At 41.8% G+C, this 10,494-nt stretch overlaps 1 protein-coding gene across 1 annotated transcript in view; it reads right to left on the bottom strand.

The window, feature by feature from the left end:
• Positions 1–2,585: 2,585 nt before the first annotated feature.
• Positions 2,586–10,494, bottom strand: part of sfrp1a (secreted frizzled-related protein 1a) — a 10,330-nt gene continuing 2,421 nt past the window's right edge. Inside the window, exons 2-3 of the mRNA XM_031875856.1 lie at positions 8,698–8,778; positions 2,586–2,922 (exon numbers count right to left, since the gene is read on the bottom strand). Of these exons, the coding sequence (XP_031731716.1) occupies positions 2,597–2,922; positions 8,698–8,778 (407 nt within the window). The 3' untranslated portion in view covers positions 2,586–2,596. The remainder of the gene's footprint in view (positions 2,923–8,697; positions 8,779–10,494) is intronic.

Below are 10,494 nucleotides of genomic sequence, written 5' to 3'. Positions count from 1 at the left end.
GAAATAATCAAAATAGTACTTCATGAGCTTTGTCAATTGGAAGGTTTTGTTGAGACGACGAATCCAACAGGACGTTTTGTGCAGATCATCTCCTAATAGGTCAAAGCTGAATCTTGGTCCCTGGTTTTTCTGGGCCTTGTTTGAAGGCAGCTTAAGTAATGATTAGAAAGCTAAGTCCACATCTGAGATATATTTTCCAATACCAAAGCCATTACTGGAACCAGATGGGGCAAAACGTCGGTCCGTTTGATACTTCCTGGTTTTTAACAAGCCCTTTTATTGACAGAATGGTTTCATGTTTTGTTGATTACGCTTGTTGCACTGACATGATGGATTTCAGCTCGTAAAAGTTTCTACATTAAAACCTTTATCATCGGGTTACTCAAATCTATGGGAAAAATACAAGCTGCCTCTGTCATTTGCATGTTACTGTTCATGAACGGAATGAAATGGAAGAGGGAAAGTTGTGCCTGTTGAGCATGGAAACCATATCTGTCAGCACAGACTTTGTGAAAACAAATCTTTTAATTTGGTCAGCGCTGCCAATTGGTTAAGAAAGCATTGGAGTTCACTATCGGCATGAGCTGTTAATGATGTATATCTCGGGATTAGCATTTACACACCACATACCGAGGCAGCAACAGCCTGTGAAACCACAATGAACCCGTCAGAGAGATGGGGGGGGGGAGAAAAACATGCGAACATGAGAGCTCCTTCAGCGTGGAGATCTGGCAACGCCATACTTTATCTTTCCAAAAAGCGTTAAAGTGTTACTTTGGCTGAGCTGAGAAAAGAGTGCTCCCTGTTTGACATTATTGTCATAGCAGAAGCTGGCTGTTTTGGCAATGTTTTAAGAGCATTGCACGCACAAGACCGAACTGATGGTTTACGGTAATAAAAGAGGTCTTTGCAAAGAGGGTTTTAAGATGCCAAAGGTGTAGAAGTAACTAACATACTAACATGTGGCTTGTATGCTTTTATATACGTGCTGTATTTTATTTTATTCTATAGGGGACCGTGGTGAGATTTCCTCTCACTAATTGATTTCACACAAAACAGCAACAATAGGATTACAAAAAGAAAATAATTTTTTCATTAAAAGTGTTGCATAAATTTTGACCTGATGCTTATGCGACAGGGTAAAGTCATGGGATCACCCACGTCATTTGGTACATCTTCTAGGAGCAAATGTCTGTAACAAATGTCATGAGAATCCATCCTCTAGTTAGTGGTGAAGTTTTTCATTGGACCGAAGTGGTGGACCTATACCAACCAACCAACATTGCCATGACTATACAAATCTGTGAGCAAAGATTAAATAACATAAGAGACACATTCACTTTTCCAAATTTATGTAAAATGTGTATGTACATGTAATAGGCAGCAATGCACTGCTGACATTCAAATTTGAAACAAAATAGTGCTAAAAAAAGACCAGCAACAGTTGAGCAAAAACCAAACGAGAAAAAAAGAGTTGACAATATTTGCACTTTGAAAAAAATGTTCTAGCATGTATGACTACGAGACATTTTCTATTACCAATGAATACTGATTACTGCAGTGCCGACAGCGCGCAACAAGAAATGTTAATGCTAATTCATGATGCAGACTGGTGGTTATTCTCTTAAGATATTCCTAGTAATACAAAGAAATGTAACAATGAAACAAAGAAATGAAAAAGGAATTATCAAAAATATTGCAGTCTTTAGTTTGACAAAACAATCAGAAGGCGGCGCCCTCTCGTCAAGCAGTCAATAAGTTACTCAACAGGAACTCTGTGTGGAGCTGCTCTGTAGCTCACAGTGTGTACCTGCAACTGCCAATTCTGTCGACTAATCACTGCTTTTATGATTTACTATTACATTATCACAATGAGAGAGATGTAAAAGAATAGCTGAATATTTTTGCTGATGAGAGGATTAATACCACTTTTATGCCTGTCGGCTAAATATGAAGCTAGAGCCAGCAGATGGTTAGCTTATGTTAGCATTCAGACGAGCCTGGCTCTGTCCAAAAGCTCACTGATGAACACATTATTGAATTTGTAAAATCTGTAGAAAAAGCTGTAGAATGTGTGAGTTTTTACTATTGGATACTGTATGTTTACCCCTGCTTCTTGTCCTTATGCTAGGCTAAACTAACAGCCTGCTGATTCTAGCTTCAGATGTATGCTACAGTCATGAGAGCGGTATCAATCCTCTCTTTGAGCTCTCAGCAATAAAGCAAAAGTGTATATTCAAAATTGTCCAACCATCCCTTTAAGCAAAATCCACTGACCTGTTGAATGAAAGTGTACAAAGTATCTACATATAGTGAAAATGATTTCAGTGAGGAAGGGCTTTTACTACGATGAACTTTTCTTAAGAGGAAGAAAGAAAAAGAAACCCAACCCTTTTTTGTGGTGTCATCACACACCACAATCAACTAATACGTAAGAATGGGCATTTCAAACATCTGTAAATATACAAAGATAGATGGATATACAAACAGGAAAATAGAAAGCAAAGTTTGGGATTTTTAATGCTTGTGCAAGTTCATATGTAGGATGAGATGCGACCGAAAGTGTGTGTGTGTGTGTGTGGGGGGGGGGGTGATTTTATTTGAAGACATTCTCAAAGGCGGGGCATTTGTAGGTCTTGAGTTTCTTGATGGCCTTTTTGAACTCTTTGCTGGACTTGTCCCACTTGTGGATGCCTGTGAGGAGGTACTGCTTATCCACTCTGCGGCCCATGATTAGATACTGGTTCCCCAGGTTGTCCAGCTGCTGGCAGGGGCAGTCCGCACCGTTCTTCAGGTACAACACCAGCGTCTTCATGTCCTTCTTCTTCAGGTTGCCCTCTTTCAACATCTTTTTCCTCTTCTGCAGGGTCACCTTGCGGTCCATGTTTTCTCGCGTCACCTCCTTGATCTTGGTCTTGAAAGCTGCGTTGGAGAAAAGTAAAAATAAACAGTTACATCGTGCTTAAAGGTGGATGAGTTATTGTACAGAATGTGTGGTCTTATCACACCGTTGCCTCTAAAGACTGCTAGTTAATATTTTACGAGTACAAAGTGTCACCCCAGCAAAAGGAAACACGATAAAGGGTATCAGCACCTTCTTTTCGGGGACAAGTATACAAGTGTGATTCTGTAAAGGTATACTGGTTTAGTAAAATATCCACCTCCACTGGAATATTTCATTTACTGCCTTTTCTTTCCTTTACAATGTACTTTCCCTATTCTTAACAATAAATGGTTTGAGCAGGCACCTCTTTATTTCGACACACAGCCTATTCCTTCAGATTGAGCGCAATTTAACTTTAAATCTAACTAAGTAGTGACGCCAAGGGATCCTGACAAAGAGTCGACATGTGACCAGTTGGGAATGAGAACGGGTTTAAATAATACCATAAAAACGTCTAACTGAGTCATGCTTACGCTCTGCCACTTACATTTTTTGTGTTTTCATAAATATGCAGATCTGTCTAATGAAGGAAGATAGAATGTCTCCTATACTTGTAGTCTTTACACATTGTTTTTTTTCATGTGATTAATGATTCGTAAATCATTACATCTTTTAAAAAGGAGTACTTTCACACAGAACAAGAATATCATACAGCAAAAGAAGCAACATCATTTCTTCTGATCAACCGATCACCTCAAAATGTACACAGTACTGTACAGCAACATGGAGGCTCCTTGCGCCAAACCAAGAAATCAAACTTTGATTACTCCTTTCGTGCATACCACATCAACTCCTTTCGTTCTCACCTTTCACAATAAAAGCCCAATGCAATAACACTGTTTACCAGATGGAATTCTAATCCAAAACTGGTTGAAATAGCTTACAGTAGCTTAGGCTATACAACAGTTTCACTCAGAGAGACTGTTAGATGCTACTCTGGGTCAATAGGATCCCAATAGTTGGTCCTCTGCCTGCATGAATCTATTCAACCTTTACTGAAAAATTGCTGCAACTGTCGTAAATTTGCATCGCAACCAAATTTGCATCGCTGCCGGTGTGATTTTTTTACGAGTTTTCATGTTGTTATTTGTCACGCCCCAGTTTGTAAAGACCTTAAATTAGTTTTTATTTAATGAAAATAATGTATAGCTGTAAGCCAGTGCACACCTCTAGATTTTGCCCTCCCTCTGACTCTCAGGCTCGTTTTCAGATTGACCATACTACTCCTGATTGTTCACTAAACTCTATTTAATCTTCTAATCTCTCATTCCTCCAGTTCCCCTTCTGAAACAGAGCACGAGTCCGACTTTGGTGGTCCAAATCTCCATCTGCCTCCCCTCCTTGCAGTACGTCCTCTCCTTTTCCACTGACATATAGTGATGTGTGTGCGGCACGGACAACCTTGTGACATGGCTACGGGAAGGAAAAAAACTTGCATGTATGTCCAATCTAAGTGACGGAGCTGGTGTCGGGATAAATCGCGAGTCATGCCGGAGACAAAGTCTTGTAACCTCTACATTACAAGGAACAGCCTGATTGAACATGGATCATTTTCACACTCAAGCAAAGATCTGGATAAAACTTCAACTTCTGTCTAATTTCCACAACAGTTTCAGACACCAATTCCCTCTTGACTAACTTTTCACAGAATTGTGCTTGACTAAACCTGAATTGTCACTTTAAAAAAGCTCCCACCGTCTCATCTCTTCCTTTTGTGCAAGAATGTCCCATTGTTGATTAAGTGTTAAAAAAGAGCGGCCCTGTTTTTCCCAGAATTAAGAGTGCACATGCTAGGGATTAAGACTCTTATCCCCTGTCTCTAGTCTCTCATATGAGCCTCTGTGAGGAGGCTCAGTGTTCAGTGAAATCAAAATGGGCAGCATTCATCATTAGTGAGTCATAAAAGAGAAACCCTGGCCCACCCCTGAAAGGACTTCATCTTGATAAATCCTCCATCCTCGATAATCCTTTCATGCTATGAACTTTCTTTGCACCTTGTGTTGTTTAAGAGCTTAATCGCTTCAGCAACTGCATACAGTGAGAAGTTAACACCAAACGATTGAACACTTTTAACAATGCTGTCCTTTGCTAACAGTCGGCGAAACTGGCGAAATCGACACATAATTCCAGTGTGCAATTAAGCAAACAACTATTTCCCTGCTCGTAGACTGCTACCAGCTCAAAAGGCCAATGAAAAGTTGCCGTGGACTTTGGTGAACCGACTGCAGGCTGGTCTCATCCAGCATTCCTAGCAAAAGCTACGAAAAATAATGCGCCGTAATTTGTAGATATCCCAGACAATTTCTACGTATCTTGTCCACGTAATCTTGAACGAGGATGCATAACGACTGCTGAGTCACACACCGGGCAGGACCAAGAAACAGCGATCGTTCAGCCAGGAGGCAGCTGGTTGTTCCCCATGTGAAATGAGAAATCAATGTTGGTGTTTTTGTCACGTAGCTTTTGTACTTCAGTAACGGCACTTCCATGGATATTTTAACCTGAACAATGATCTTTCCGAAACCTTATTTTGAATAGACTACAAAATTGTAATGGCTAATTTTTCTTATTATAAAACCAGGTTTAGCTATTTATGTACGACTGTAAATCATTTATGCTTTTAAAAATCTCAAGTAATGCAATGTTACAATAGTTGTTTGGTTCGGAGGACTTCCCTGACCCTCAACCTGATTTCCTCTGCCGGTTCAGAGGCACAGACGGGACCTCCAGCTCCCAGGGAGTCATAAACCCAGCAGGAGGGTGTGTACTGCTCCCCATTCACAATAATGGAAACTCAAGTAATCTGATAATCTGAGGTGATCAGTGCTGGGCTGCCCTGTTGTTTACAGCATTAGCAAAGGAAAGGAGCAATTTGGCAACGACAACAAAGTGAGCTGTCCGAGGCAGAGGAGAGATTTAATTGAAGGGCACTGGAGTTTTTTGGGACAATGAGGCACCATAAAACCTTAAGCACAGAGATAAATTGCAGTGGGAACAAAGTTTTGAGTGGGATGAGCTGTAAATCTGTTACCAGCTGACTGCCGCTCAAAATGGGATGTGTGCATTTAGGCATGTGTGTGTGTGTATGCTTGTGTGTTAGAAGGAGATACATCAGGCTGAAGAAAAGTGTTGGGCTGAAAACCTGTTCCTTGTTACGGCAACTCTGAAATAACTCCTCTAACTTACAAGAACCTTTCCTCCTCTGCCAGAACGATGTCACGTTCAACCACCTTATGTCAGAAAACTGTCTTTCCGCGGTATTCTCCGCTTGTATCGGGGTAAAAAACGCCAGGAAAAGTCCAATGCGCTGGAGCAATTGATGGGAAGCAATTATGCAGGGCGTCAAATAATAGAAAGGGTATTATCAAAAAGAAACTATTTCACACTTAACTGTTACCGTAACTGAGAACAGACCTTTCGCAACTTCCAGTAAGTGAGTTTTTCAGTGTAGAAAAATGCTAATTCACTGCCAGGGTGGGAGATATTTTACACATGATTGGTCCGTGCAGATTAATTAAGACTTCGGTGCAATTTACAGATTCCTTCCTCGAGCCTCTCTATGGTTTTTTCATCCCCGTGTTCCATGGAGAAGAGCAAGAAATCTATCCATCATATCTATAAACAACAACCAAAAACTGGTATGTGTGCTCCTAAAACTGCTGCTACTTACCGTGTTCGTCCACTTTCAGTAAAGTCAAAAGTAGCAGGATGCAATCACAATGCTGGTCTAATCTTTCGTTGGAGGGATAAAACACATCGTGATTAAAGCTTGGGAGTTGTTTTTTTTCCATCTGCATATTTTCTTTTTCCTCAAGACAAAACATTTACTCATATTTGGCTTCAGCTGCTGTCAGATATATTTATATAAAACTGAACTCAATTGGCCGACTGGAAAAAGCAACAAACAAATCCTTTAGCCTAGCTGGTGATATAACCAGTGATGCTATCTCTGTGCATTAGATGTTTACCCACTGTAATCAACTCCTACACCACGCTGAAATCACAGCGACGCTTGTTGCATTCCAGAGGAGGCTGGCCCCTTGTGGGTTCAAACCTGCAACGTAAGCCGCACAGTGTCTCATCCTCCGCCTGGTACTAAATCTGTCTGTGTATCCTCACATGTCAGCTGGATAGGGAGCTTATGACAAGCAAGCAAAACAACATCTGTCTTCATCCCAGATGAAACAAGCCCATTATTTGCCACTCTCCTCTTGACAAACCCAGACTCAGACTGAAAAAAAAGGCGAGCCCCATCACCGCAGCATAAACAGCGAGGCAATTCGTTAAACAAATGCAACTTTTAACTTTTCCTGAGAACGTCGACGAAAGTCTGTTTCCAATGTGCATCCAGTCTATGTTTGCTCAGAACGGCACCTGGAATTCAAGCTGCCACAAGTTTTTGTCCAGCCAGGGAATAAAAAACGAAAGCCTAACATCTTGCATCTTGTATGCATCATGTGCATATCATTCCTGGAAGTCATCCTAACTACGATTTCGTTGATGTCTGTGTTCAAGACTTTCGTACTGGGTTTCTCATGCAAAGATTTCCACAACTAAATCAAGTGCCCCCCCCCTTCAGCTAAAGATGTTCCGTCTTTCCTGGATTGTTAACGGTGTTTTCTGTCTGGTTTCCAATCCAGTTGTACTGCAGATGCCCCATTGAAATTAATATTTTCACGAAGGTTATCTCTTATAACTCTTACATTTTCAAATATTCCTTGGCTTGACCAGACGTGTTCTTGAATTCTAAAAAACGACACGACCACACAACTAAGAATATGCCTCTAGCGGCCATGAAAACCCCCTCACAATTAATTGTGTTGTTGAAATACAGACTTTTTAAAATCTGTGATATTTGATCATTTGCGGTGCCTCCTGAGTGTCAAGCTAACGTTACTGTAAGGCAGTCCCACTTTACAATGGCAGCTTTACTTTAATCAGATTTTTTCATCCATGCCGTTGAATTCAAAATGATTCCACACATTACTTCTCAGATAGTTATGCGTCATTGTTTGTTTAGCGCAGAGAGATTTCTCCCTTTTGAGTTAGCACAGACAACAACAATTGCCTAGCTTACTGAAGGGGCAACATGACATGCAGTGAATTTTGAGAGCGACCATCACATGAGTAGAAGACATGTCCACATTGGTAGATCAGCAACTTGTGTGTTCTACCCAGTAAAATAACTGTTCTTCTAAAAGGAGTCTGGTCTATCATTAATTTCTTCATTTCAGAAGACATTTAATGCCCCCATGTGCAGAAGGTATTCTGGAACAACAGCCCGTCCTGAATGCGGAACAAATATCCCACTTTACTACTGCGAGGACCTGCCACATCAAAACTTTAATGACCCCAATTCATTACTCACAGAACATCATCCTCTACCAAAGCAGACATTTCACCAAGAGATAACACCTCACATGTAACCTTAACATAAACACATCTTCATTAATCCAACCAAAGAACATTGCTGGCATGCAAGAAGTTCTATAGAGTCAACTGGGGTGTAAGTTGCAAAGTATGGTTAAAAACTGGGTGCACTTATGGGAATAAAATGCATCTTGACATACTTTGTCAGGGATTTATGGACTGTTTTAAAGCTTGAAGATGGAAGATACAACTGATTCAATCTCATGCTGCTCTTCTGACTTCATGGAGCGCTGTGATACATGTCACGGTGCAGCAGAGTGGGGTGTGTGCATTTGCATGTTGGGTAAGCGCAATGTTGCGTTGGGTGTTGAGAGGGCGCTCACCGAACTCGCTGGCACACATGTGATCAAGCATGGCGTCTGTTTTCATTTCGTTGTCACACGGAGGGCAGACGGGAGAGAAACCTGTGGGACATCAGCGGAAAAGAGGCAAAATATCAAATGTGAGTTGCAGTGATGGCAGCAATGGATCATTCACATGGCATTATTCACATCGCCACCATCTTGGCATGTGGTTAAAAGAACAAAGAGAGAATCAGGAAGGGGAGAAAACACTCATTTCTCATTTGAAATGATGGGGAGTTAAACTAAATCCTTAAAAATCGTACCCACATTTCCCCTTACATTTCAATCTTAAATTTCTGCACACACACCTAACCTCTCTGCAAGCAGAGATCCTATCTAGTGTCTGGTCTCTTGGGCTTCGTAGGCTCTGATGACCTGACCTTAGTGAGAAATGTCCAGCTTTTATAGCCAGCTGTAACCAAGAGCTGCAGTAAACACTCATCCTCACTCACTCTCCTAATGGAGCTGTCCATGAAGCTCAACGGCGATGTATGCACCTTAAATGCACAAAAGAAGGATTCCAAATGTGGAAGGAATAAATGGTAATGATATTCAATCCAAGCTTGAAGGAATATTCTGAAATTCAAAAAAAAGAAAGGTAATAATAGCCGGCCCAAAGCCCAAAACAACTGAAGACAAAGCCAAAATTAGTTTTTGCCAAAAAAGTAATTCAGTCTAGAGGCATATCTGCGAATATCTTACCGACACGATTTTCACTTCTTTTTTCTACTATTGCAAATGGTCGCTCCATGCCAAACAGCTGAGTTCACTTTCCAAACCAACGTGGACGCTGCATCCTAATTCATCTAATTGAAACCGAATGCATTTCAATGTCACAGCGTGGACCTGGCTCGACTGAGTGGGGGTGCTGGTGGTGGTGGAGGGGGGGGCGGGGGGGCTGCCATTTGTCCATTACATGTGTTTAACGAAAGCTTGTGAAACTTACACCCAGGTGTGAAGAGCTTATGAAAACAGACACTGTTTACAGAGTCACAGGGTCCTTCAGCCCATTTCAGCCTGGCTCCCCTTTAAATCAATTATCACCGTGGTGAGCACTCTTAGCTGACCTCTATTAACAATCATTAAGGGGCATGACTGAGAAGATTACGCTGCTTTGGTTTCGACTTCATCAACAGCAATCAACATCAGATATCATTGCTTTCCGGGGAGAGTATTGATAGCAAAAGAAGTGACATCCTGAGACCCTCCGGAGTAACTCCGGCTTTATTCATCACCTGCGCTGACGACGAATGATAGCAGGTGATGTCTGCAGAGCGTGGCGCTCTGTGTGGTCCCTCTTTTCCAGAAAAACGGGCCTCTGTCCGTCCATACCACCATGTCAGTCAGTAACACCCCCCCCCCCCTCTGCATTCGTGTTCACTCTACAGATACAGTGAGCGCTGTGTGAAACGCTGGAAGATCCACAGTCCCCCCATTTATGGCCCACTTCTTCAGCCAACATGTCCTCAGGTGATGTATTCACAGCTTAGGACTGAAATATAAGTAAGCTGACTCCGTTGGTGATGGAAATCGCCCGTCTGTTTCATGGTGAAAGTGAATAAGGTGGTTGTACTTTTCCTTTCCTGCTGGTGTCCACCTCACTTAGGTGATAAGAAGGGACAGCGAACCAAAGCTTCAAACCAAAACTATTCGGAATCAGCCCGAGCTTTATCTTCCCCAGACATGTTGCTCTTGTTCATTTCTTCGGGGGTTTCTCTGGTATTTGTCAGCTCGGCCCATTGGGTTTGTGCTGGAACAGCATCCCCCCCCCCCCCC

The sequence above is a fragment of the Anarrhichthys ocellatus genome, unplaced genomic scaffold (assembly GCF_004355925.1).
Source record: "Anarrhichthys ocellatus isolate YVR2014 unplaced genomic scaffold, GSC_Weel_1.0 scaffold97, whole genome shotgun sequence".
NCBI lineage: Eukaryota > Metazoa > Chordata > Actinopteri > Perciformes > Anarhichadidae > Anarrhichthys > Anarrhichthys ocellatus.
Note: the sequence above shows the minus strand (reverse complement) of the source record. Positions and strands in the feature narration are given on the sequence as shown.